Below are 27960 nucleotides of genomic sequence, written 5' to 3'. Positions count from 1 at the left end.
ATAATAGAAAAGTGTCTCAGCCACTATGAAAAACTGCTCTCCCCCTCATTTATACTATATTATAAAATAAACCATTTAAAATATAAATATTGCAATTACATTTCAGTGTTTAGTACATACAGCAGTATCAACAAGTCATTGTCTGTATGAAATCTTAGTTTGTACGGGCTTTGCTAGTGCTGTCTCTGTAGCCTCTTGTAAAACTAGGCAAATATCTAGATGAGTTGATGTACCCCCTGGCAGACCGCTGCCTATCCCCAGGGGCACCCCTACCCCTGGTGGAGAACCACCAGATAAACCAGTTTCATCATCCTGGGAAGGGTCCCATTAGTTGGCACTCTAATTCTGGGCAACAGAAGACTAGAAATCAGAGAAGAGGGAGCGAGGGTTGAAACTAGGCAGTCTATTTTATATGCCCCACCATTACCACAGTATCTGAGCACATCACAATCTTTAAAGCATTGTGCCTCACCACACCGCCGAGCTAAGCAGCGCTGTTATCCCCACGTCACATGTGGAGACCTGAGGCACAAGCAAACGAAGGGCTAGATTCACAGAGAAACAGGCTTGGTGAGGCTGAGAATTGCCACGCTTCACTTTTAGGTGCTTAGAAAAATTGTTGAGACTCACGAAGCCCGAGTTCGGTGCCTAGGACCCCTTCACAATGGATGGGGAGAGACAGGCACTTCAGAATGGGGTTCACAAAAGCCAGCATGCTCGGTGACTTGCTGTCTAAACTAACCAATAGGACTCACCCCTTTCCCTGGGATATCCCAAGCCCCCCAGCCAGCCTCCCCTCTCAGAGTTCAGCATCTAAAAATCGAGGTTGCAAAGAGACCCCTCCTGCTGCTTGGACTTCTCAGCTGCCACTCCTTTCCTGGTGTTATGCAGCTGTACGATTTTTGCAAGAAGTTTGGTGGGAGGAGAAGGAAGAGCAGAGAAGACCTCCCTCATCAACCTCTAGCCCAGTGAGTGGGGTACTCACCTGGAGCAGAGACACCACCAGTTCAAGTCTCCCCCCCAGGGGCGGCTCCAGGCACCAGCACAGCAAGTGCTGCCAGTCGCGGGGAGGGTGGCAGTCAGGCTGCCTTCTGCAGCGTTTCTGCGTGAGGTTCACTGGTCCCGCAGTGATTCGGCAGTGGGTACGCTGAAGGCATGGGACTGGCGGAGTTTCTGTGGGAGGTCCGCCAAAGGCTGCCTGCTGTGCTTGGGGTGGCAAAAAACAGAGCCACCCCCCGTCTTCCCCCTCTCATGGGGGGCGGGGGAGGGATTTGTCACCTTTCAGATGAATGCTCCAAGCAGTAGGCTAGGAGATAGTCTGATGTGGAGATCCCTCAGTCTCTCCTGTTGAAGCTATTCTTGTGGATAAATAATGAAACAATCATTGGACCAGAGAGACACCCAAGCATGAGAATAACTCTGTACCTAGTGGTTAGAGCACATTCCTGGGAGGTGGGAGCCCCAGGATCCAGCTCCTCTGCTCCAATGGCTGCTTTTAATCACTTTCTCCCCTTGAAGCGGTTTCACCATGGGTGACTCAGGAAGCTCCACACTAGAACATACCAAACCAAGCAACTCAGGTTCTCATCTGAGTGGTGGCAGATCCCTGTTCAAATTTGTCCTCTTCCTCAGGTGGAAGGGTGACTTGAATCAGTGGTCTCCACATACCAGGTGAAGACCCTGACCACCGGGCTAAAAGTTATCAGGCCCTAAACCTCCTCCTCCCCCCTCACCCGTTGTGTAACCTCACCTATAGGGGCCCAATTCAGTAAGCCACCTCTGAGCCCATGGACCAGATCAGACCCTGCAGGCAAGTTAGGCAGAGAACACCCATCTTTCCCCGATTCGTGCCTCACTGTGGGGCTTAGGTGTCCAGATGCCTGGTGCGAGGCCGCAGCGTGCATCCACAGAGGCAGAAACAGGCAGACTGGGAACTTTTACTGTAAACATTTAAGCGCAGAGGAAGTTCAGGCACCTACTTGGCTCAGTGACAGCTCAGTGGGAGTTTTGTGAATCCCAGTGGGGCTGAATTCTAGGATTTCGAGGCCTGAATTGGCAGTTTGGTGCACAAGTCCTTCTGTGAATCTAGCCCTAAGTGACTTACTGATAGTCAAAAAAGTCTGTGGCAAAGCAAGAAATGAACCCAGGTCTCCTGTGTCACAGACGAGCACCCTGACCACTGGACTGTGCTCTCTTAGATGAGAGGCATTCAAGGGGAACAGTCTCTCTCACCTTCCCAGAGCGCCTAGACCCCCAGGGTTCGTGAACCTGTTGTGTGGGGGGCTGTTCCATGAGAGGGCTCTCACAGACAGGACCTCATCATTTCTGCCCTCCAGCAACAAACTATGGAAGCAGGTGTGGAGAAGAGAAAGGAACCTCTCCCACACCCACTACCCAGAAACAGATGGTGGGAGGGCTTCCTCCATCCAGTGAGGCTCTCTAGGGAGGCTGGGAGAGACAGCTGGAAGATATTACTTCTTCACTCATGCAGTGGCACTTTAGGCAGCTGAGTGGGTGGAGGAAGGTGCTGGGGACAGCTCAGCAGGAAAAGTTGCCTGAGGTGGCTGACTAGTTGCCCAGGCTCACCTCCCTTTGCTAGTGGTGCTTGTGTTTCCTCAGCTCCAGCATGCTGCAATCCAGTAGAGGGAGCGGCAGGTGGAGAGGCAGATGCCACCTGTCACCCTGCAGAGTGCACTCTAGCAAGAGGGGCAGAGTTAAGGTTGCTTAGATGCCTTGATTATGCCTTGAGTATTTAGATGCCTTGAGAATTTCTAAGCTTTCAAGTGTTTGGGTATTTTGAATAACTGAATTTCCTGGATTTAGTGATTGTTTCGGTACATAGAGTGTTCATAAGTTTACCCAGAAGTAGTAATACGTTCCCTCAACTCTGACTCCAGCTTACTCTTTTTTTTAAAACTTGGTTTCCAGACAAAAGTCAACTGGTACCATCAAGGGCAAGTGAGACTCCCAAAGTCAAATGCATTTGCCTACCATAGCTGCAAATTCTGTCTTTAAGCACCACATGACAAAGTCAAGTGCTTTCAGCAACCCACGTAGTATAAGTATTGTGCAAGTCCCTGAATTCTGTTATTGATTTTATACAGTACTACATATTTGTAACACTGTATATTTTCCCAACATTAAGGATGCCAAACAATTAGATGTTACAGTTTAAGTTATTGCAATAATAAATGATCCCATTGTTTAGAGTTCCAAGCCATTATTTAAAGTTTCAAATAACCACATCAGTAAACTTGCTTTGCAGAACTTGGATACAGCACGTGGACACTAGCAGGAAGAATATACAGCCCATACTTCTCATCAATTTTAAGCATGTGCAAGAGCTCCTGATTAGGAAATTTAGTTATTAGCTAGGCCACTGGAACAAGAGCCAATTGCTACTAAAAGTGTAAACAGGATGCATCTCATTTTATGAAGTGGCTTTGCTTTTAACTAGTTATCTTTAAAGCCACCCCTCTTTTCATGCAAAGCAAGATCACCTAATTTCAATGAAATGTATGCCAGCTGCTAGATCTTAGAGATTGTAGCCAAGAAACAAATATGGAAGAAATGTTACAAGCAAGCTTTCACAGTGGGTTGTATTTCTATTGGACACACTATAGCACTACGTTCTAGAGTTCTTAAATAGAGAGAAAAAAAAGATCTCAGTTCCATTTAATTTCTGATCCCTGTGTTCTTTAGATGAGGTTTTTCCTGCATCTAGTCAGGAAAACACACTTTGAAATATTCTAGATGGACATCACTAGCAGTAATCTGAAACATTAAGTGACCTGAAGATACTAATATAAATAATTCAAAAGTAAAGCTATGCTGCATGCTTCAAACACTATGCATCCAGTTCCTGATTTCCTTTTAGTTTTACTAGAAGATGTACTCAAACCTTCATTTATTAGAGTCTATACAGTACAAAGAAACCGAAGGTTATGCAATATTGTAAATAGTTGTGCAACCGGAATAAAGTCAGGACACGCAAAAGTTAGTTCCAAAAGCAACATTAGCTTTGCCACATCAGTCCTGAAATTTTAATATGTTTTATAAGCAGTCTATTTAGTGAGGCATTTAACCAGAAAAACAGGACCATGCACTACATATGTGCAATGCATGTTAGTGTTGCTATTAATACCTGAATAACTGCATTTCCCATTACAGATTTTATCTGGGGAAGCTTAGAGTTGCAATTACATTAATCTGTACTTTAAGCAAAGAAACTGAGGGTATGTCTACACCAGTTCTCCTCAAACTGGAGGTTGGGACCCCTCATGGAGGGAGGGGGGTCACAGTTATTACATGCGGGGGGTTGCAAGGAGTTGGCCTCCTCCCCAACCCCGCTTTGCCTCCAGCATTTATAATGGTGTTAAATATATTAAAAAAGTGTTTTTAATTGATATGGGGGGAGGTCACACTCAGAGGCTTGCTATGTGAAAGGGGTCACCAGTACAAAAGTTTGAGAACCATTGGTCTACACAGGGATAAAAGACCCACAGCACAGCCATGGCTGGCCCACATCAGCTAACTCTGGCTCATGGGGCCAAAAATTGCTGTGTAGACTGTCAGGCTCAGTCTGGGGACTCAAAAGCTTGGGACCTTCCACCCTTGCAGGGTCCTAGAGCTCAGGCTCCAGCCTGAGCCCAGATGTCCACACAGCAATGTTTCAGCCCTGGAGCCAGAGCCCTGTGAGCCTGAGTTAGCTGACCTGGGCCAGCCATGGGGGTTTTTATCCCTGCGTAGACATACCCCAAGAGCAAGACGACATTGCCCTGTTTAACAAATAAGGCTAAAATAGTAATACTAAGCAGCTGACTGAGGTGACTGGACTGAAGGACAAACTCCCATCAGTGTTACTACTGATCCAGATTGTTCTCCAAGAGAAGTCAGAAGGGCTGTGCCCATGTAGTTCTGACAATATCCTACTATTGTAATTCCACTGGTGCTAGCACTAGAGGAAGTAGGTTTAGCGATGGGCTACCAGTGGTTCAGGTTGAACGACATGGCAGAATGCTGGCAGCCAACCTATACTAATGCTCCCAGCCAGTGAGATTAAGCACAGTGAATAAAAATCATTTATTTTAAAAAAGGAGGAGGTAATTTAAATTTGATTTTTTGATAAAAACCTCGAGGAAAAAACCTCTAAAGATAATTTTAATTAAGATGCATCTTTAAGCTATAATGTATCATGGAAGAGGTATTATAAATTCTATAGTATGAGACAATATATTCATGTAATGTTTAATAAAAGTTTTGTAAATGAGTTCCAATAGTTCATGGATTAGAGACCCAATTTTATGGGGTTCCACAGGCTTCTGTATAGATTATTTAGGTTAATCTTTCTATCTACCCAATGGGACTCCGTGCTCAGACTGAAAGATACCATCAGAGATGCTTAGTTTCGCAGTTCAGACTGTGGATTTGTCTCTCCAGAGGTAACATGCTTGTTAACAGCAAAAATGTTTTTCAATAAATATGCAGAGATGAGAAACAGACCTCAACTCTACTGTCCCTCTGCAAATTTGTGTACACAGAGTCAATCCCTTTCCTCTCTCTAAAAGTGAAAAGTTTCAAAAAGCCCAATGAATCAAAGATTGTTGGGGCAAAATAGATCTGGACAAGAAGCAGTCTGAAGATAAATGTGAGAAGGGAGGGACATATGCTTGTTTTGTTAAAATATTAAGTTTGCTGTTAAAGAAAAAAACCCAGAGTACATAATGTTGTTAGTCAAATAAAACAATTTAAATGTCTGTCTGGTGATGTTCTCCTCCTAATACAGCATGGCAAGAAAATCCTCCAAATATTAATGATTAACCTGTTGAACTGGAGATAGTTCACCTCCCAATGACTTCATAAATATCTGCTTCAATTTCCTTTGGTAAATGAAATAACCAATTATTCATTTTCTGATATAGCTATAAAACTAATCTGGAGTTCTCAAAATAAAATCACTGTTTAAAAATGTATAGTGTGTACCTTCTAAAAGTGAAACCTACATCTACCTCTGAGTTCTGAAGAGTATGTATTGAGGTTATACCAACCAACAGAATACACTTCTATGTAGAAAATGATTAAATTGAGTCTTCCTGACTAGTGATTTAAATCAATTTGATTTAAATCGAATCCAACCTGAGATTAAGTAAAACTCACAGTCCTTCAATGTATAGAATTGATTTAACAGCAACAGAACAGGCCCCCGTCTCATTTCACAGCAGCTCGGGTGGAGGTTTGAGACTCTCCATCCTGTCATCAGCACTGACAGTTGAGGGTATAGCAGAACGTAATCCCTGTCTTACAATGCATGGGCAGATCTGCATGCAGGACAGAACCACTAAGCAATAAGAGTCTTGACTACTTTAAATGTCCAACCAGACATACCATAGAGCAGGGGTAGGCAACCTATGGTACGTGTGCCAAAGGCAGCACGCAAGCTGATTTTCAGTAGCACTCACTCCGCCTGGGTCCTGGCCACGAGTCTAGGGGGCTCTGCATTTTAATTTAATTTTAAATGAAGCTTCTAAATATTTTTAAAACCTTATTTATTTTACATACAATAGTTTAGTTATATATTAAAGACATATAGAAAGAGACCTTCTAAAAACGTTAAAATGTATTACTGGCACGCGAAACCTTAAATTAGCATGAATAAACGAAGACTCGGCACAGCACTTCTGAAAGGTTGCTGAACCCTGCCATAGAGGTTACGGATCTGCTCCAGCTATGCTAGGAGTTGTGCAATAGGTGCAATAATCCCTAAACCCTGCAGATGTTTGCAGAGATGCTGTGCATAGATGACGCATGGTCATCATTTGGACCCATTTGTGTTTCAGTGGTGCAGTTCTCCAGCTCAGAGAATGGGTCAGGAACTGCCCAATCAACTATGACAGCCAGCCTCTTCAGGCAGAACCAACTCAAGCATTACTACAGTCAAACTCAGGTCCTAGGGTTTGGGCCTTATAACAACTGGTCCGTACTACAAAGCTCCCTTCCATTGCACATGAAAATGTGATGCAGCCAGCACCAAGCATGGAGAAAGCTGCTGAGTAGGGCTTACCTGCCCACCCTTCCTCTCAGCAGGAGGTCCCAGTAGCCTCATCTACAGTGGAGCAGAATTTAAGAAAACTCATTTCCCCCAGAAAAGTCTTAGCAGCAGCAGCCGTCACCAGGAGAAAGAAGCAACTCTTTAGTCTCCAGGAGCAGCACTATTCTTGGACTGTTAATACAGTGATGGCTCCTGCTAGGAGAACTATCTGAGCACCCAGTCACTTTCCCTCTGACACTTGCCACTCACATTCTCCACCAGTATCAACCCAGGGCATCAGGGAACTGGAGTCAATCCACTTGTCCTCGAAAGGTTAACTTCTTCACCTAAGAGCACCTAGGGCATTAAAGCGTACCCAAAAAGCAACTTGCCCGAGGACTAAGCCTGCTAATACCTATTACCATCACACCTACACCACCACACTACTGCTCAAGTACTATCCCCTGTAATTTAAGCCAGCAGTTCTCAACTAGGAGTCCGGGGCCCCCTGGGAGGCTGCAAGCAGGTTTCAGGGGCCTGCCAAGCAGGCTGACAGACTCACTGGGGTCCATAGCAGAAAGCTGAAGCCACAAGCCCCAAGCCCCACCAGATCTAATGGAAGCTAAAACCTAAGCAACTTAGCTTTGCTGAGCCACCTGTGGCATGGGGCCTCAGGCAATTGCTACCTTCTAACACCAACCCTGGCTTTTATATGCAGAAAAAGTTGTGTCACAGGTGGTGCATGGAGATTAATAGCATGTTGGGGGGACCTCAGAAAGAAAGTGGCTGAGAATCCCTGATTTAAGCAATACAGTAACTGTCTGGTCGTGCAGCATGCCTTGCCTTCTATTTAGGGCTTATTTAGAAGTCCAACATACTATTAGGACTGATTGTAGTCTGCTGTTCAATCAGTTTCACTGGTACTTGCTCAATATATTCCTGTTCTAACATCTGACCAGCTATAAGGCCGTTTGAGCACTACAGGACAGTATTTATCAGATAAGTCTGTAAGTACCGGTGAAGTCTGTCAAGTAAGTGAGTTGACTGAATAGTTACTTTTAAAGTTCTGTATCTTTTCCTTTCCTGGCTTCACACCACTTTTCCTTCCTCTAATAGATCATGCTGTCCTTTGCATTCCATTTCCTGTTCTCTTTATTCTACTCCTTTCCTCGCACACATACGCCTCCTCCTTCCCATGTGTTTTCTACTTTTCTGCTCTGAAAGGTGTGCTGTGAGAGTGGGCAAATGTATGCCTATCCCAGAGATCCAGCCTCACATGGGTCTTGGAAATTGTTAGCCACGTGATACCACAGAGCCAATGCAAAGTTGGGTGGGAGCAGGCACTGTCTGGAAAAAAGCCAACTTTCTCTCAGCTACTGGAAAAAGAGTTAGAATTCTTACCAGCGTGTTGCACCTGAACCCTGCCTGGAGATTGGTATATCAGCCTCTTGCCACCCCAACTCCTGGGGAAAGGAACACACTTTTCTCCCATTCCCCAATCCCCATCCCCTTCCAGATCTTCCTGACTGCTATGAAGGTTGGCAGTGCTGTCCACTACTCTACCACTCCCTCAGCTTTCTAGCTGTTGCAGGGAGTATCTCCAGTACCTTACCCCTCAGCCACATCTGTTTTGGGATCTTCTTCCCCAGTAAATAACTCCACTACCTGTCTAGGCTGTTGTGCCAAGCTTTTTCAAGCAGCAGACCAAGACTGATCCAACTGTCAGTTTTCACAGCTAGGTAGCAGCAAAGACAAAGCTGACCAGTTTACAGTCTGCAGCAGCTAACTGATAGATGCACCGCATTGGTTTATTTAGGATGTTCTTTTGCAACCGTAAGAGTTAAACTCTTAAAGAAAGCCGAGGTTCTGCAGAAGTTGATGGGAGGCTTTCTAGAAACCGTGTCGTAAGCTAGATCTACACGTAAATCACTGCAGCTGTAACACTTCAGCATCAACACAAACTACAGCAGTGGATCTCCTATCTCTGTAGTTAATCCACCTCCCTGAGAGCAGAGAGGTAGGCTGCTGGAAGAATTCTTCTGTCACCCAAATGCTGTCTATATACAGGTTTAGGTTAGCTTAACTATGTCACTCAAAGAGTGTAGATTTTTCACACCCTTTAGCAACTGAACTGAGTCAACTTAAATTTTAGTGTAGCCCTGGCCTTAGTCACCCTGGGCAAATGATCACTCCATCCTCAGCCTCCTTGAAACCAGGAGTCTAAAGGAAGAGGCAGGTTTGATTTCCCCTCTGGATGACAGACTTAAGTTGCTGGGGACACCACCTACTCCAACTCTGGACCACTTTGCCATCTCTAGACACCTTCTGGATTTTAATAACTTTAAGCAGCTTGCCACTTGAGTTTGTTTTTAAATCAGTTTACTTAACTCCTAATGCTTTCCCCAAGCTAGACCAGCACACCACTCCTCCCAGTCCTTTCCCACCTCCAACCTATCCTACTCACACACCCATCCCTTTCCATCACAGTGTAAAAACAGTCTCAATTCCCACCAAGAAGCTTAACTTATGAAACAGAGGTCAGACACCCATCCTGCTTGATATTTAGGGCCCAAAGACATTCAAGAACAAGCAGAATCTAAGCTTTTGTTTGAAGTACTTACCTAATCCCTGAGTCACAACTGGAAGGTTACACAAGCATTATCAGCACAGTTGCCTCCCTGACCCTGCTAACAGCTTAAAACAGTGACTGAAATGCTGCTTCCCACTAAGTGCACTGGGATATTAATGCCACTTTAATGTCAGCATAACCATTTAATTACAGGTTTCAACAGATTGAGGGGAGAGACCAGAAGTGAAATCCACAAAGAAAGAAACCAAGGGAAGACAGAGGGAGTAGGAACATCTGTAGTCCTAAAAGGGAGCCAGTTTTCTGACTACATGATGCTACTTCTAGATGAAATATTGAAGTAAGCAGCAGCGAAAGAAGTGTAGTTACTACAATGAGTCTATGTTCTGTTTACCCTTGATCTTCATGCAAGTCTCTCAAAGACCCCAGGGGAAACTCCATCACAGATTGACAGCTGGGAGGTATCGTAATTTTAAGTTTATGGCCTGTGGGCCAGGAATAAGAACTCTGTCCTCCCCACAACACAGCTGAAAGGGGCTTCGTCAACACTGATGCAGACAAGGCTTTCCAGTCGTTTTAAGACAATTCCATTGAGCTAATAGATGAAGAAAGCACCTTTTTTGTCCATGCTGATAATCTCAGTGTATTGAAAAAGAGCTTCTGAGAAGGTATTTAACTTTTGCTTTCCTCTACATGTTCTAAACAGAATGTGGAATTTCAGAACCAAAGTAACAAGGGAAGCCACGTGAGATTTCGTGGTTGCTTTGAAGTGTATTACAAAAATGTGCAGGTTTAATTTTCCTCATTTTCACTGGAGCATTTAAATGTAAGGTGCCCCTTAAAAGCCACTCTCTTCCAGAGGAAAATTTCTATGACTCCAACAGGAGACACTGCTTCAGACATTTATAAAACTGTCCCCTCTCATCTCCCCCACCCCGCCAAACTAGTGATGGTGGTCTGATCTAAGGGTAAGACTGCTACATTGTCCAGTGTGCACTAGAAGTATAGCAAGCATGGCAATTTTCACAGGAAACGCTCATATTAAAAGCCACCACAAACACAAAAGTTGACATTTTGTACAGCCAGCCAAAGGGCTTGTTCAATGCTAGGGCAATTTACTGCTACAAATGGCCATTCATACACCATTTTTCCAAGATATTAGCTAAAGAAAGTGTAAAGTGGGCTCTGAGTCATGGTGGGGTGTGCCAGATAAGTATAACACTATACGTTTCTGTTTTAAAGTTAATTTGAATTGGCACAACACTGTTAGAAGTCTGCCTGTCCCAGCAGATACCACACTAAGCTAATGCCAGTCATATCCAGGATGATGGTGAGTGTCCTGTCCTCCCACAAGAGCTCTAACATGACAAGTCCCTTAGGGCTCACTGCTTCAGGGTATCAAGATACAGCCATTAAAAAAGAGAAAAACTATCAACATGGACTGATTAAGGACATGCAGCCTGTGTTTCATCTAGAAATCATGGCTGTCTCACAGGTAATAGCATGACTCTGGATCATGAAAGAAGATCAGCTGTCTTGTTCAGAGACTGAAGCAATCTTGTTTGAGCACCAGCAGTTTATATGCATTATCTGAATGTTCAGTACTTCCATGAAACATTCAATATAGTTTATTATGACATTTTGCTCCCTTTTAAGACCACTGCTGTTTCTGCCCTCTCTTCCTTCTCCAGCCTCCTTTCTTTCTTTCCCCTAAGTTTGTGCATCACCTCCTTTCTCCCCTGTTTTCTTCCCTGCTGCAACTCACATTTTCCCCAACCCCCTTGCAAGCTTCACTAACACCCTATCCCTCAATCAGTCTGTTAAAATGATCAGCAGTTAAACAGTGCTGACATAAGCTTTAGAGTTCAAACCCAAAGAGTTTAATGGGGGCTGGTAGAAATTCACCCCTCTGCATCATTACTTCAACTGCCTGCAGACTCAGGAAGATCACAGCACATCAGTTACACTTTCCAAATGTGATCAAAGCTTTCTTTGCAACCATGAAGGCTAGATAGACCAAGTCAGCCACATACTTAGACAGATTTCAGAGTAGCAGCCAGAACCCTGCCCACAGGTCAGGTATTTGGCTTAAGTCATGCTGTTTTCATGCCCTTAAGCCCTCCCTTGGTACTTCACTGGAGCTGTGGGTATTAAGCTGAAGTTGCCTGTTCCTCCCTACTGTATAAATATGAAATTCTAGAGTACAAGGAGCATTTTGTTTAAGGCATTTTGGTTTTCAGCTTTCAAAGAAACCAAAATCACTCAGCAGTTCCAGGGCAGTTATTCTGTACAGGTCTGTCGCATCTTACATGCATTTAACATGTACGATTTCAGCTTTAAGCAGTGAGCAAAAACGAGAGAAAAAACAATTTTAATACTGTACCTGTAGTGCAGGCAATTCCACCCACCATTATACTCAATGTTATTTTGACTACACGTGATTTTCGCTTTACGTGCTGACTGCGGATGCAACAGATCTGTACTGCCTCCACAGGTCTCAAGTGGCTAAAGTCAGCCATCACTGTGCCCTGGGGACGGGCCATGGTGGGTTAGTTACAGCACCAGTACAGCCAAGACACACACACACACACACGGGGAATTTAAAGCATGGCCAGTTAGCAGCACAGGAGGAAAGCTGCGGAGCAGGGAGTGAAGGCATGGACAGGGCAAAGGGCACAGCACAAGGAGGAGGCAAACAACAGATCTACCCCTGGGCAGAGCCTAGCCAAGGGGAAGAGGCTCCAGGACAGGCAGGAAGGCAGCCAGCCCCACCGGTGGGAGGAATCGCCCCCCAGCAGGGGTGGCTCAGCCAGCAGCCCCTTGGCAAGGAAGGCAGATGTTGGGGGGGGTCCCAGCCCCACTGGGAAGAGTAACCAACCCCCCAGTATGAGGCTCTGCCATCCAGTCCAAGGGTGGGGGGGAGCAGCCCCAAGGGAGAGGGAGTCGGGGGTCACAACCCCCCCCAGGAAGGGGGAAGCAGCCCCAAGGGAGAGGGAGTCGGGGGGTCACAACCCCCCCCAGAAGGGGGAAGCAGCCCCAAACGGGAGCCTGGGGGGTCTCAGCCCCCAGGGCGCCCCACAGCAACACGAGCCTCCCCCTCGTACCTTCCTCTTCTCCTCCACCTCCTCGGGCAGCGCAGCCATACCGCCCGCCGCTCCTTGCCCACAGCCACCCCCTTCCCTCAGCGCCCGCGGCGGCTCATATAGGCTCAGGCCACCTGACCCACGCGAGCGGGGCCGGGCACCGCCCCCTCAGCGCCTCCCCCACCTTCCCGGCAGCACGCGGGCGGCCACCATAGAGATCCAAAAGCCTTTCCCAGAAGGGGGAGCACTCGCCTGGCTTTGGGAGGCCATTTTGGATCCGGGCGGGAAAGCGTGGCGGGGCACGTACGCTTGGTGACCCTGCCCTTAGTTCAGAGGGCAGCGGGAGACGCCCCTCTCCGTCACGTGTTCACACTGCCCCTCCTATCACAACCGTAGCCTCCCGCCGACGTAAATCTCAACCGCCGAGCTCCGCGCCGAGGGGGAGGCGAAATGCATTGTGGGTGTTGTAGTTCTGGGGATCCAGGAGCTGTACTGCCTATAGGCTGAGGGAAGGGAGGCGAGAACTACAAATCCCGAGAGGCGGCGCGCCGTTCTGGCGGGAAGGCAGCGGCAGGCCGGGCGCTGAGCGAGCGGAGGTAACGGTACTAACGGTTGAAGGGAGGGCGCTCGGATGGGGAGCGGGGTAAGGGCTACGAGCCCGCCGGCTGGGGGAGCTGCCCCAAGCCGCGTGGAGACCGAGCTCTCCTCAGGGATGGAGGCCTCCGGTGCTCTTCGGCCCTGGACCTCCCGGCGCTCTGCAAAGGGGACAGCGCCATCGTCCCCATTGTATGGATGGGGAAACTGAGGCACGGAGCGGGGAAAGTGACTTGGCCATGGCCGCCCCGCCGGCCGGTGGCAGAGCTCTCCGGAGTCCCCGTTTGCGGCTGTAGGCACCAGGCCAGGCTGCCTCATTGCAACACACAGCCCCAGTGAGAAATGTTAACTTGCTGTGTTTAAAATCAGCATCCAGGAAGGGGGACTCTCAGCCCCATGTAGTGAAAACTGGCCACACGTGTTGCCTATTGGTTAGAGCACTGGACTGGGATTCAGAAGACCACTGGACTGCTCAGGGATCTTGGGCAAATAACTTTGCCTTTTTGTGCCTCAGTTTCCCCATCTGTGAAAAGGGGATCGTGTTACTGACGTTCTTTATAAAGGGCTTTGAGCCCTATGGATGAGAAGTACAATATCAGAGCTAGATACTATTGTTATAAATAAGTTGAGCAATGCTCATTGCAGTTGCCCCTGAGGTGAAATTAGTGGCTTGTACTTGCTACCCAGTAGGCAGCAGTCTTCTTGGCATATGTCAGCTCTGAGGCACGTGACCAGGATTCATCACCGAATTTGAAGGGGTAGGGCTAGATTTTTTTTTTCATTGTCTCTCTGTACAGCGAGTGTAGGCAGAGTTTAATTTTCCTTTGTAAGTGATCATGGGTTCTTTACACACAAACGTGATTCAGGGCACAGAGCTTAGTATTCTCCATAAAAACTCAAGAATGTCCTTTAGTTTTTATTAGAAAGAACAGGAGTACTTGTGGCACCTTAAAGACTAACAAATTTATTTTAGCATGAGCTTTCGTGAGCTACAGCTCACTTCTTCGGATGCATAGAATGGAACACACAGAGAGGAGATATTTATACATACAGAGAACATGAAAAGGTGGAAGTATGCATACCAACAGGCAGAGTCTAATCAATTGAGATGAACTGTCATCAGCAGGAGGAAAAAAAACTTTTTGAAGTGATAATTAAGATGGCCCATAGAAGGTGTGAGGAGAACTTAACATAGGGAAATAGATTCAATTAGTGTAATGACCCAACCATTCCCAGTCTCTGTTTAGGCCAATGTTAATTGTATCTCATTTGCATATTAATTCGAGTTCAGCAGTTTCTCTTTGGAGTCTGTTTTTGAAGTTTTTTTGTTGCAAAATTGCCAGCTGTAGCTCACGAAAGCTCATGCTAAAATAAATTTGTTAGTCCTGTTCTTTTTGCGGCTACAGACTAACACGGCTGCTACTCTGAAACCTGTCATTATATTAGAAAAAGAAGACTTTCTTCTGTGTGTCAGCCACTAGAGGGCAATGGGCATATTAGCAGGTAGGTTGCAAATTTCCCCCAATCCCTAAGGTTGGTAGTGTGAGCAAGGGAGAACACATTGTTTCATTATAAAAATCTGGGTAGGGAGACAGTGCTTCCCTGAAACAACTTGCTCCTGGTAACAAAGTCTGACCTTTAGATATCAATTTGCTACGCGCACCACTTCCCATCATTTCATACACAAGGTAGTACATTTTGACAGTCTTTAGAATGTATACCTCTGTCATAATTTACAAACATCACTCCTTATTCTTTGTCTAGCAAGTAGCAAATTATGACAGGTAACTGACCTAAATCAGAGGCTGGAAATAATTCTATTAAAAATGAAGAGTGGGCAACAGGATTAAAGAAGAGTGCCTATTGGCAAGAACAGATCGTTTTAATTAATTCTCTGTTTGTTAAGCTTCTGTTCAGTGATTTATAGCAAACATGAAATGTAAGGCTCACAAGAAGCCAAAGGTGGACTGACTTAAAAATTGTGTCTGAGAAGAACTGAAACTGATGTCTACTTAATGCAAAGTATAGTATTTTTTTACACTACCAGAAAGAATAAATGTATTGCTAAAAAGAAGAGATAAAGCCCGTATTGTAGGAAGAGCAAAACTGGCAAAAAAAAAAAATAACACAGCCTGCCACCAAGTAAAAATGAGAAGTAATATGAAAATTGATATTGTTCAGATTTTACTCAAAACCTGTGCAATTCATTTCAATGAGATTGAACTGGGCAGAATTTAGCCCATTGCGTAAAACCAATCTACATCGTTACTACTCATGATCTAATTTTGGCAATAGTTGCACACCTTGTCTTAGTAAGAAAATGATTGGAATGGATTGATTTGCCCTTCCCTACTACATACACCTGCCTGCTCTATTCTTGTGTGCAGACAGAAAACTAAACTTGACAAGAGTCTGAATGTCAGGATGCTCAGAGCAAGATTCATGTCAATTTCCCATTGTTGCACACTGGAAAAGAGCAAACCGATATAAGAGGACACGGCAAATGTAACAGGACACAACACAATCCTAATTTATTTTTTTTAAAAGGTAGATCAAGATTTTGACATCCCTTCAAGCTTGAATACTGACTTCTCTGCTATACAAATGTAATAATAGGGAAACTGTATATTTTGGTATTCAAAATGTCTTAGTAGGAAAGGTTTCCTTTTTAATGTACCTTGTTTTTATTCTAAACCAAAAAAAAAAAAGACAACTATTTTGACCAGGAAGTTATGATTTATTTTTCATTTCCACTACATAACTTACATTATACAAACACTTGCAAACAATTCTGGGATGGAACAGCTTGTATTGGGAGGGAATTCCCCTCTTTCTCTTTTGTAGTCCACGATGTAATTCTGAAATTACTAGCAATTCCCTTGATGAATTGGTAGTAAGGGAAGCACCTTAACTAGGACTGCATAAGGTCCTTTGTCACTAGGACTGCTCCATCTACTAAGCTATAAGTGCTTTGGGGCACAGATCTTGCAAGTTGTTCTGTGAGCCCCATTGACTTAATCGGGACTCCGTGTGAGTGCAGGGATGTCCCTATCCAGAATAACTTGTAAGATCAAGACCTTTGTATTTTTTTTCCTAGTACTCCTACTGTTTGAACAGTGCGTGGAGTGTTTGAGAAATTCAGTGAATGAAATGAAAAATACTGAAGTGTTTCAAGAACAAAGCAATCCTGTTAGCTTAGAATACATATTGTCTGCATGTTTTATTTGCAAAACATGGAATGAAGTAACTTTGATTGCTAAGTAGATAGTTTTCAATAGAAGAAAACTTAGGCCCTAATACTGCAAGGACTTGTGACTATGTTTAATTTTAAGCATACTAGGAAACACACTTGTTTGAATGCAACTACTCAGGCTCAGAGCCAAAAATTGCAACTACAACATACTTTTCAGAGCCAGGCTATAAACTAGACTGTCTTGGTCTGCAGCTTCTATTAAAGAAATATCCTAAAATGTCTTTGCTTAAAAAGAGAACTTGTTTTATTCTCAGTTTGGAAAAAAAATCTAACATTTTAATTTAAAATATAGATTTTCCAAAAGAGCTTAAACTGGTATTTGAAGATTGCAAATATTTTTAGTTTATCTCCCTTCCCTTAGGCATCTCCAAGTCTCAGCTCTCCAGATTCTAGGCTGTACATAATACTGCTGGCTGCCTTCTCACATGTACAGAGAACAAACACATCCACGCCATTCCCGAAGAGCTCATCTGCCCTCTCTAGGCAGTTCATTCTGATCCAGGGACTTGCTTTTGTCTAGCCCATGTAGCTTGTCTCTTTCTCCCTGCATGCAGTACCATCTTCTCTGTACCTTCCTACAGTTTTGCTACTGTAAGAGCCTTCTGCACTACAGCTTCTCCCACTTGCAACAGCCTTCTTTTATCTCTCCACCACATTTCAAATCTGAAAACATTTTTTCCTCTTGTCTATACCTCTTATTTTATCTTTCCATCTGCTATTATTTCTCACTATTACTGTGTTGTTTAACTCAAAGTGGTTGGAGTTCAGTTGATATGAAAGGCACTAATGAATACTGTGCAGCTTTAATTTGTAAAGTGAGATGATAGCTTGATGATACTAAAGTGCAGTAACTCTTCAAAATCATGGAAATTCTTTTTCTACAGTAGGAAATTATAGAAGGTCATGAATGCTCCTAACGGAAGAAAGAAAACTCTGTTTAACCATCTATAAATGCTGCTTCTGGGAATGAAATCCATCGAGCTATTAACCAGAAAATCTGGGAGACTAAAAATGCTGTTGACAGAACATTTTTGCAAAAATCAAGTCCCATATGTGCACCTGTGTATCTCCTCCTACCTTTGTAGCAAGAAGAAAAAAGAAAATGGTTATGAGCAAGTTGACCAAGAAAGATACATGAACTTGGTCCGTTCTGTCACATCTTCCAAAGCCAGCCCTCAGACACCGGAAACATTGTTTGAAGAAGATAATCTGATATACGGACCAGTGAATAAGTTTAAGTCTCCAGTTAAGGATGTTGAAGCAAAATTTCCAAAAAATTGGGTCCCTCTGATAAACTCCAGTAAAAGAACTTTGCCTCCAAACAGTGACCGAAAGCACCTGCTGCAAATCGGTTTACAAAGGCACAAGGTGCCCAGTGTGACAAGTGTTCTTCAGCAGACCATGCCTTTGGACCAGGCATTCTACCTGAAGAGGTGGAAGCAGCGGATGATTCTGGAACTTGGAAAAGATGGGTTTGCAGAATATACCAAAAGTAAGTCTAACCAAAATGCTCCTAAAAATAATGGGCAGATAGCTGTCAGATCTGGCCCTAGAAGACACACACTTTGCATATCCATATAGCAGCGTCCATTTCAGAATCCCAAAGCACTTAACAGGAATGCCTGGTATTAATGGACCACATTTTGAGGCCTTCCCTGATTGCTTATTCAGGAACACTCCCATTGACTACAAGAACCACAGGGGTTGAACCAATAACCTAATAGTACTTAATGGTAAAGTGGGATTAGAATTTAGGAGTTCCTTGCTCCAACCCCGATTATGTTGGTAGTACCTGCTAGAATCTGCAACAGGTCGATACTTCCCACCTGATTTCTGGAGTTTGACTAGCACTTCTACAGATAGAATGATTTTGTTTTTTTCATGTTTGGGAATAAAGTGGTTCACTGCACTACATAACACCACAGTAACAATAATTGTCTGAGGGTCATGGGACACCCAGAATTTTTAGATAACTGGAGATGACAGTTCTGGAGACTTTGATATTTGCATTCCAGGTCTGGGTCCTTGAATGCAAACTTCAAAGCCTGCTGGCCAGTTACTGTATCTGATTATAGACCACTGGCTGTCTCAACAGCCTGAGGCTCTTTAGCTAAGTGTCTTTGGTCCTGCTGTGTGCTCCAAACCAACCAGCATTTGGGCAGCCACCGCGGCTTGCTTGGTATTCTGAAGTCCTTAACTTTATATGTGAATTCCAAGTTTTTCTGCGAAGTCCTAGTGCATGTGAGGTCTTTAATTCATAAAGGCTGTCAATTGATTTCCCCATGGTCAGTGGAGCTAAGGCACCGTAGTCCTGCTGAAACGCCCAGTCTTGGCGATGTTGACTAGCTCTTGTTATACCTAGAGCTTGGTTAATACTTTGACACTTCTTACATAAATTTTTGCTCAACTGAAAAGCTGAATTTGCTGTATTCACACCCCGTCTGTGTTCTTGAATATTTTCATGAACAAACATACTAGCAAGAATGTTCTACAGAAACAGCACATTGTAAGCAGCTATCATTCCTAACTCAGACCTTATCCTAAGAGTTATGTTCAGTCAGGTAACAGGTGCATCCAATTAAAATGAACCATCACAGCTTTGATATCAAATACAATGAACTGCTCACAAGCATGCTACAGGCCTAGACTGATTCATAGAAATTGTATGGCATAAGGGTAGGGCACTTGGAGCTAGAGTGAGGGTTCCTATGGGTAGGGCTTCCCGACCTAGGGTTAGGGTTCCTATGGGTAGGGCACTTGGAGCTAGGGTTAGGGTTCCTATGGGTAGGGCGCCCTGCCCTAGGGTTAGGGTTCCTAAGGGTAGGGCACTTGGAGCTAGGGTTAGGGTTCCTATGGGTAGGGTTTTCTGCCCTAGGGATAGCGTTCCTAAGGATAGGGCACTTGGAGCTAGGGTTAGGGTTCCTATGGGTAAGGCTTCCTTGTCCTAGGGTTAGGGTTCCTAAGGGTAGGGCACTTGGAGCTAGGGTTAGGGTTCCTAATGGTAGGGCACTTGGAGCTAGGGTTAGGATTCCTATGGGTAGGGCTTCCCGCCCTAGGTTAGGGTTCCTATCGGTAGGGCACTTGGAGCTAGGGTTAGAGTTCCTAATGGTAGGGCACTTGGAGCTAGGGTTAGAGTTCCTAATGGTAGGGCACTTGGAGCTAGGGTTAGGGTTCCTATGGGTAGGGCGCCCCGCCCTAGAGTTAGGGTTCCTAAGGGTAGGGCACTTGGACCTAGGGTTAGGGTTCCTATGGGTAGGGCTTCCCGCCCTAGGGTTAGAGTTCCTATGGGTAGGGCGCCCTGCCCTAGGGTTAGGGTTCCTATGGGTAGGGCACTTGGAGCTAGGGTTAGGGTTCCTATGGGTAAGGCTTCCTGCCCTAGGGTTAGGGTTCCTAAGGGTAGGGCACTTGGAGCTAGGGTTAGGGTTCCTAATGGTAGGGCACTTGGAGCTAGGGTTAGGGTTCCTAATGGTAGCGCACTTGGAGCTAGGGTTAGGGTTCCTAAGGGTAGGGCACTTGGAGCTAGGGTTAGGGTTCCTGTGGGTAGGGCACTTGGAGCTAGAGTTAGGGTTCCTGTGGATAGAGCACTTGGAGCTAGGGTTAGGGTTCCTAAGGGTAGGGCTTCCCGCTCTAGGGTTAGGGTTCCTAAGGGTAGGGCAATTGGAGCTAGGGTTAGGGTTCCTATGGGTAGGGCTTCCCGCCCTAGGGTTAGGGTTCCTATGGGTAGGGCACCCCGCCCTAGGGTTAGGGTTCCTAAGCAGGGCTGGCTTTAGGCCAATTCCCCTGAATCGGGCCCCGCGCCTAAGAGGGCACCACGCCCAGTGAGAATCTCTTCTCTGGCTAGAGGCACCTTTTTAATTTTTACTCACCTGGCGGCGCTCCGTGTCTTCAGCATCACTTCGGCGGTGGGTCCTTCGCTTGTTCTGAGTCTTCGGCAGCACTTCGGCGGTGGGTCCTTCGCTTGTTCTGGGTCTTCGGTGGCACTTCAGTGGCGGGTCCTTCAGTGCCGCCGAAGATCTGGAGCGAGTGAAGGACCCGCCGTCGAAGTGCCACCTAAGACTCGGAGCACCGCCCGGTGAGTACAAGCCCCACGTGGGGTTTTTTTTACGTGTTTTTTTGATTTTTCGTTGTTTTTTTTCTTCCCTGCTGGGGCCCCGTCAAAACTGTTCGAATTGGGCCCTGCACTTCCTAAAGCCGGCCCTGTATGGCAAATATGTTTGACTAAAGAATAATTGACCACATCGTAAATTGCTCCTGGACAATTCATGAATACAGAGGCTAATTTAGATTAATACCTTAAATAATTCCATTATTTGTTCCCTTCCCCTTCCTATACCCTTGAAGCTGTTTCAGCACCAAAATGGGGCTGATTTTAGAGTCTGATTTTTAGATAAGCTAAGCTGATTTTATAGTATTCTTTAAAATATGTATTTATCCCATATATGAGCATTGCTTATTAAGAAAGGGGTTTTAAAGATCTTTTTTTCTGTCATTTTTCATAGATCTCTTCCTTCAAGGAAAACTATTCCATGCAGCTTTGGAATCTGTCTTTTTGTCTGAAGAGGTTCCGTTGAAGGAGCAGGAAAAAGATACCACTGTCTCTGGCTACTTAGCAAGTGTGCAGCATGTCCTGAGAGACATCAGTGGAGTAAAAGCTCTTGAAAGTGCAGTTCATCATGAGACTCTTCACTATTCAGGCCTTGTAGATTGTGTGGCTGAGTATCGGTGAGATGCTGATTCTCCTATTATATCCCACTGTGTTTTATGTGACTGGTGACCAAACAGCTGTCTTGTGGGCCAGATCTGGCCTATTTGATGTTATGTGGCTCAGATGGTAGGACACATCAAGTAGCAGCTGAGAGGTTGAGTGGACTGGGAGAGGAAGCCAGAGAGACTGTGGAGCTGAAGAGGAATCAAAGCAACAGCAGCAGGGATGGAACAGGGGAGGTCAGGCAGGTTCAGGATGAGAAATAGGGATGGGAGGAGAAGAACAGGGGAGATCACAGATTGCCCTGCTAACAGCAGTGCTGCTCTTTTAGCGAGTAACCTCTGCACGCCACTGGAGTGTCATGTTGGCGCGAAAGGGCTAAGTGAACCAAAGTGGTGTCATCTAGAACTGCCACTGGTATTTGTACTTATTGGTCCCTGGATCTGATCGAGCCTGTGCAGAAGGAGTTCATAACTCAGGCTGGCACCAGCAGTCTAATAATTACAAGTGACACCTCATCAGCAGGAAACAGGAGAAATAGAGTAAAGTGAATGACTTACGTGTCCGATGTCATGTTTTGTCATTAGCACTAAGTTTTACTAAAATACTCCCCTTTTGCTTGGTTTGACAGAGGCCAGTTATGTGTGATTGACTGGAAGACTTCAGAGAAATCAAAGCCGTATCTCCGGAACACATTTGACAACCCACTACAGGTTGCAGCATATACCGGAGCCATAAACCATGATGCTAATTATGACTTCCAGGTCAGTAGGCCTACTGCCTGCTGAGACAAGCAGGAGTGCTCACATCAACTTCATTTTTCCCACTCACGTCCTCTAGTCCCCCCCATCAAATATAGAACTGCAGCTAGCATTTACACGCTTGTACCTGTCCCAGCCTAAGCTAATTCCTCCATCATTGCTGCTCCTGCAGCCTCCCTTGGTCCACAGTATGTCGTCAGGGTACGCAAGGAACTTTCCACTCATCAGGCCCTTAGCTAATGGCACAGCTATTGAGAAGTGCTGAGCTCCAAATCTCCAACTGAACTCAGTGGGAGCTACAGGTGCACAGCCCTATGGAAAGTCAGACCCTTAACGCAGCAAGCCAGTTTACAGTGAGAACATAGCATCTGGGCAGTGCACAGCGGGGGAGACGAACCATCCAGCTCCATGCTGCTTTGCGTGAGCGTGGCATGTCAAAGGGGAGGAGAGGAATCAAACTCAAGAGCAGGCAGACAAGGAAATGAGCTAGCAACAAGCAGCCTTGATTGCCTTAGTCAACTGGCAATTGAATGGATGTGGTTAAATGCTCTCCTTAAACCACCCGGGAACATTACTCCGTTCCTTAGCGGTGAAGGGAAGTGGTGCCCATTACTCAACAGCTGAGGAAGGGATGTGTGTTTATAGACTCTAAAGAGGGTCTGCTTGGCCTGAAGGAAGCAGTTCCTGATTTGGAGAGGGAAGATTAAAGCAGGAGAAAATGAGAGGATACCCAAGGCCCTGTCGAGGATTTTCTAGGAATGGAAAGAAACAGATCAGTTAAGCTGAGGACATGTATAATGCTATGGCAGGATCATTTCATGGAGAAATATAGGAAGTAGCTACATTGTTCTGTTCCTTTTAAAAAAAGATGGCTCTGATAACAGGCCAATGATATCACTTTATTCTTCACTGTTAACTTTTTATGTTATTTTATTTGACAAGTCTGTTAGGTAGTGGAACATGCAGAAGGAACATGGCTCATGCCATTTCCTTACAGCCTGATTTGCTGAATGGCATGAGCCTGAATCTGTACTGGTACAGGCAAAAATCTACTCAAAGTCAATGGGAATTTTGTCAATGTCCAGAACACAGGATTAGACCCTTAAGGCCTGATATGCAGGATTACTGATCACCTACAATTCCAAGTCAGTGGGCACTCCATACCTTGGGAAACAGGGCTCCTAGTGCTTTATTGCGAATAACATTGCTTAGTAAAGTTAGTGGGTTTTATTTTATCTTTACATTGATCTACATGGTGAAAATGCAATTTAATCTTTGGAATAGTCAACTGAACCTGCATATTGATATTGAACTACTGATGTGATGCTTTTCGTTGCAGGTTAATTGTGGCCTCATTGTGGTTTCTTATAAAGATGGCTCCCCTGCACATCCACATTTCATGGACTCGGATCTGTGCTCTCAGTATTGGAACAAATGGCTCCTGCGCCTTGAAGAATACACAGAGAAGGAAAAAAACAATAATGCAATTGAGACAAGTTAGAGGGGTGTGGTCCACAGAAACGAAGCAGGAAGTCCTGAATTTTAATCTAGTCTCCGATACTGACCCTCTTTGACCTTGGACAAATCACTTAATATCTCTGCCTCAGTGTCCCAATTGGATCTAATAGTTGCCTACCTTACAGAGGTGCAAAGAGGATTTAATGGGCCAACTTACATTGGGCTGATATTTACATTTTACAGCAAGCTTTTATAAAACCTGAAATCAATAGAAGTGTTCCCACAATTAAAGAAAAAATCCAGTTAAAAGTTTATGTAACTAAAGTATCGCACTCTTGCTGAACTGACAACAAGAAAGTGAAATTGACTCTGAATGAAAGCAAAACTTGCATTGTCAGAGCTGAGTGAAATGCAAACAATAGAGAGCATAAGTAGGGACAAGTAGACTGGATTTTAAACATTTCAGCTCTTGTTAATCTCTCATCTGTTTACAAGATGTGATTTTTATGTTGACAGTGTCCCTTTGAAGCCGGAAAAACTGCAAGTGCTAAGAATTCTAACTAAACCTGCATTAAGCAATCACTCAGGATGTTAAGACAAATTGGTTGCTTTAGCAGAAGTGGCCCCCAGAAGAGGAGCAGAAATGTCATTGGCATAGCTGAAGACTACCCGTAAGAGCCCCTAAGCCAAGAGTGGACTCTCTCTCATGCAGGTTTCTCTGCCTTAGTACAAAGCTGGGTCTCTCCCATAAAGCAAAGTAAGAATGACACTGAGGCTTTGTACCTTAGGCCCCAGTTGGGCAATAAGTCCCATGCAAAGACTCTTGTGCCAACACAGCTCCACTGATTTCACTGGGGTGTAGCATAGATTAAGGAGGCCCACCCATGCAGAACTAACTGCAGGATCAGAACCTTGGGATGTATATTGATGACAGTATATTTTTCAGAAGCCTTATGTTGTGATTTTGAAATTTAAGAACTGAACGTTGATGCCAGTTCTTAAATAAACAAGTAAAAACGGCAACCATATCCTTCACGGACTACAAAGGTATCTTGCTTTCTGTTGAGTATGTTAAGTTGACTAAACAACAAGTTTTCCAATTAATAATTAGTCCTAAAATACAGCAGTCGCATTTGAGACTCATTTCATAAAAACGAGGTTGTAAGAAGAGACGGTAACAAGATAGCATTGTAAATGTTGAATAAACACTGAGCGTTTCTTAGGTGGTGTGGCTTTGTGTGTGTCAACTTTTCTTATTTGTTTCATTCCTTTGAATCATACACTTGAGCTTTTCTTGTCATCACTCAGGATTATGTATTTAAGTACAGCTGATCTATAATTTAAAGACTACCAACCAGACAGTACCTGAAAAGGACTGAACAGGTTTGCTTTTGAACAGAAGAAGGGCCATGCTGGGTCTGACTCATAGCTCAATGGTTCTCAACTGTGGGTCAGGACCCCAAAATGGGTCACGACCCTGTTCAGGCTGAAGCTGAAACCCAACGCCCAGGGCCAAAGCCCGAGGGCTTCAGGTTATAGGCCCCCTGCTTGAGACTGAAGCCCTTGGGATTCTGCGGTGGGCCTCCCCCTCCTCCTCCCCCTCTCCCCCCCCCACCCGGGCCAGTGGGGCTTAGGTGGGCTTAGGCTTCAGTCCCCCCTTCTGGGGTCTTGTAGTAATTTTTGTTGTCAGAAGGGGGTTGCAGTACAGTGAAGTTTGAGAACCCCTGAATTGTAGCCTAATATCCTGTCTTCCAACACTGACCAATGCCAGACACTTCAGAGCAAATGAACAGGACAATTATCAAGTGAGCCATCCCCTTATCTTGTTACCCGTTACTGATCCATGAGATGATCTTCCTTATCCCATGACTGCTTACTTTGCTTAAGAGATTTTGGTGTGGGATCTTGTCAAAGCTGTCCTGAAAGTCCTAGTATACAATGTCAACTAGATCACTCTTGTTGATGCCATTAAAGAATTCTAATAGATTGATGAGGCATGATTTTCCTTTACAAAAGCCCTGTTCATATAAGTGTATGATAATTCTGTTCTTTACTATAGTTTCAACCACTGTGCCTAGTACAGGCTGTTAAGACTAACTTCAATAAGTGCCAAGATCACCTCTAGCGTCTTTTTTTAATAATCAGTTTTACATTACCTGTCCTCCAGGCATCTGGTATAGAGGCTGATTTAAACAAAGGATTACATACCACAGCTAGTAGTTTTGCAGTTTCATATTTCAGAACTTTTGGGTGAATCCCATCTGGTCCTGGTTTATCAGTTTGTTCCAAAACCACCTCTACTGACACCTCAATCTGGGATAGTTCATAGGTGCTGGAACTACAGGTGTTGCTGCACCCCTCTGGTTTGAAGTGGTTTCCATCATATGCAGGGTTTACAGTTTGATTCAGTGGCTCTCAGCACCCCCACTATAAAAATTGTTCCAGCGCCCTGGGACTGTTCCTCAGATTTATCACCTAAAAAGAATGGATCAAGTGTGGGAATTTCCCTCACATCCTCTGCGGTGAAGACCGATACAAAGAACTCATTTAGGTGCTGTGCAACAGCATTGTCTGCCTTGAGTGCTCCTTTAGCACTTTGATTGTCCAGTAGCCCCACTGACTGTTGGGCAGGCTTCTTGCTTCTGATGTACTTTTTAAAAAAAATTGCTGTTTTTATGTCTTGCTAGTTACACGATTCTTTTTTGTCCTGACTTTTACAATTGACTTGCCAGAGTGTTTTGTTTTTCTAGTTTCCTCAATAGGACTTCACTTCCAATTTGTAAAGGATGCATTTTTGCCTCTAATCACCTCTTTTACTCTCCTGTATAGCCATGGTGGCATATTTTTGGACCTCTTACTGTTTGGTTGGTTGGTTTTGGGGGTTTTTTGTTTTCTTTTTTGGGGGGGGGAGGATATATTTGGGCCTCTATTATGATGTTTCCATACAAGCATTTCACACTTGTCACTGTTCCTTTTAAATTCTGCTTAATTAGCTTCCTCATTTTTGTGTAATTCCCCTTTTTGAAGTTAAATGCTACGGTGGCGCGTTTCTTTGGTATTCCCTCCCCGCCTTACAAGGATATTAAATTTAATTGCATTATGGGTGCTATCACCAAGTGGGTCAGCTCTATTCACCTCTTGGACCCGATCCTTAGAGCCCTGTGCGGATACAAAATTTGTCTCTGCATGTGATCTGTGTATGTGGCCCATGGATATAAAGCAGATAGCCGCAGATTTGCAGGGCTCTAGATATAAAATTTGGATCCGCATCCATCCGCGGTCCGCAAACATGGTGTGCGGATAGCCACGTATTTGCGGGGCACTACAGATCCTGTGCTCCACTTAGAACTAGATTAGGAATTGCCTCTCCCTTGATGAGTTCCATAACTAGCTGCTCCAAGAAGCAGTCATTTAAATGGTGCATAGAAATTTTATCTCTGCTTCCTCTCCTGAGGTGACATGTATCCGTCAATAGGGGGATAGTTGAAATACCCCTTTATTGCTGGGTTTTCTGTTTGTGTAGCTTCTCGAATCGCCTTCAGCATTTCACTATTGCCATTCTGCTGAAATGGGTCAGCAGCATATTCATAGTGCTATATTCTTCTTATTGAAGCATGGACTTTCTATCCACAGAGATTGTTTATTCAAGCAAGTTGGATAAGCTTCTAGCTGTAGAAAGCCAGACTTGAATTTGCAGTTCCTGCAGAGCACACAGCAGTGTGGAAAACAATGCAGTGAAACTCCAAATCAGCTATTATGGCACTTCCTTGTTCACAGCTTGCCTGTAAATTGTGTGTGTAGTAAACACGAATTAGCTTCATAACTAAAAGGACAACTGTGATCCAGATGCGCATTTGTAGTTCACTACTTTGTGTCAGCAGCCCTTCTCAGGCCTGACGTACTCACTGCACCTACCACTTGTCATGAGCTTGACCTAAATGGTGTCTCATAAGATATTAGTAAACCAATAACTCACCGATAGTTAATGTTCTTACATGATGCATGTACGGGGTGTGTACAAAGAATTATGAATGTGCTAGAATTATTTTCTTAAAATGTGTTGGGCAAGCAGTGCATAAGCCCAGTCTGGCCTGGACAAAGGACTTTGTATTTGCTTGTCAGGCAGAGACAACAAAGGTCTAATTACATAAAAGGTAACAAAGCTGTCAAGAGGGGGAGAAGACAACTTGACATCTGCATTCCAGCAAGAAAGAGACCTTATCTGGACTATAAACACAGGATCTAAACCTCAAATGATAAGTAATTCAGACAACTGTCTGTATACAATATTACCATATTATAAAAGTATCTGCTAAGCAAGATCTGTCCACAAACAATAGAGGTCCTTTTTACATACAAATCAGCAGGGGGATGGGAAGCCCACAGGAAGGGAAGAACTCCCTGAGTCAGCCTGAGCCAGGGGACAAAACAGTACGTTTGGGAAGAGGTACGGAGAAGCCATGTTGGCACCCATCAGAGGGCAGACAAGGGA

The 27960-nt window shown here is 44.7% G+C and overlaps 2 protein-coding genes across 6 annotated transcripts in view; one reads left to right on the top strand and one right to left on the bottom strand.

Moving 5' to 3' along the window:
• Window positions 1-13064, bottom strand: part of SNX5 (sorting nexin 5) — a 37126-nt gene extending 24062 nt beyond the window's left edge. The window contains exon 1 of one of the 2 annotated variants that reach the window (XM_039530924.1): window positions 12950-13064. In XM_039530924.1, coding sequence (XP_039386858.1) covers window positions 12950-12967 — 18 coding nt within the window. In that variant the 5' untranslated portion in view covers window positions 12968-13064. Of the gene's footprint in view, window positions 1-12718; window positions 12868-12949 lie in introns of those variants that run through there. The other variant, XM_039530922.1, reaches the window with a different exon arrangement.
• A 72-nt stretch (window positions 13065-13136) lies between these two features.
• On the top strand, window positions 13137-24690 carry MGME1 (mitochondrial genome maintenance exonuclease 1). 4 transcript variants are annotated; one of them, XM_039530925.1, is made up of 5 exons: window positions 13137-13293; window positions 17429-18036; window positions 21044-21266; window positions 21881-22013; window positions 23350-24690. In XM_039530925.1, exons 2-5 carry the CDS (start codon window positions 17496-17498, stop codon window positions 23509-23511), a joined length of 1059 nt encoding a protein of 352 aa, XP_039386859.1. In that variant the 5' UTR covers window positions 13137-13293; window positions 17429-17495; the 3' UTR covers window positions 23512-24690. The 4 variants fall into 4 exon arrangements, with proteins under 4 accessions (XP_039386859.1, XP_039386862.1, XP_039386860.1 ...); XM_039530928.1 differs by lacking the exon at window positions 13137-13293 and adding an exon at window positions 13319-13340; XM_039530926.1 differs by lacking the exon at window positions 13137-13293 and adding an exon at window positions 13375-14049.
• Window positions 24691-27960: the final 3270 nt, after the last annotated feature.

The sequence above is a fragment of the Mauremys reevesii genome, linkage group 3 (assembly GCF_016161935.1).
Source record: "Mauremys reevesii isolate NIE-2019 linkage group 3, ASM1616193v1, whole genome shotgun sequence".
NCBI classification, from domain to species: domain Eukaryota; kingdom Metazoa; phylum Chordata; order Testudines; family Geoemydidae; genus Mauremys; species Mauremys reevesii.
The sequence above is the reverse complement of the archived record's forward strand: the minus strand, read 5'-3'. Positions and strand labels throughout refer to the sequence as shown.

Coding starts and splice junctions, on each gene's coding strand:
- MGME1 (XM_039530925.1), top strand. CDS start 17,496: ATGCTGCTTCTGGGAATGAAATCCATCGAGCTATTAACCAGAAAATCT. Junction 21,267..21,880: donor GATTGTGTGGCTGAGTATCG/GTGAGATGCTGA, acceptor TTGGTTTGACAG/AGGCCAGTTATGTGTGATTG. Junction 22,014..23,349: donor ATGCTAATTATGACTTCCAG/GTCAGTAGGCCT, acceptor TTTTCGTTGCAG/GTTAATTGTGGCCTCATTGT.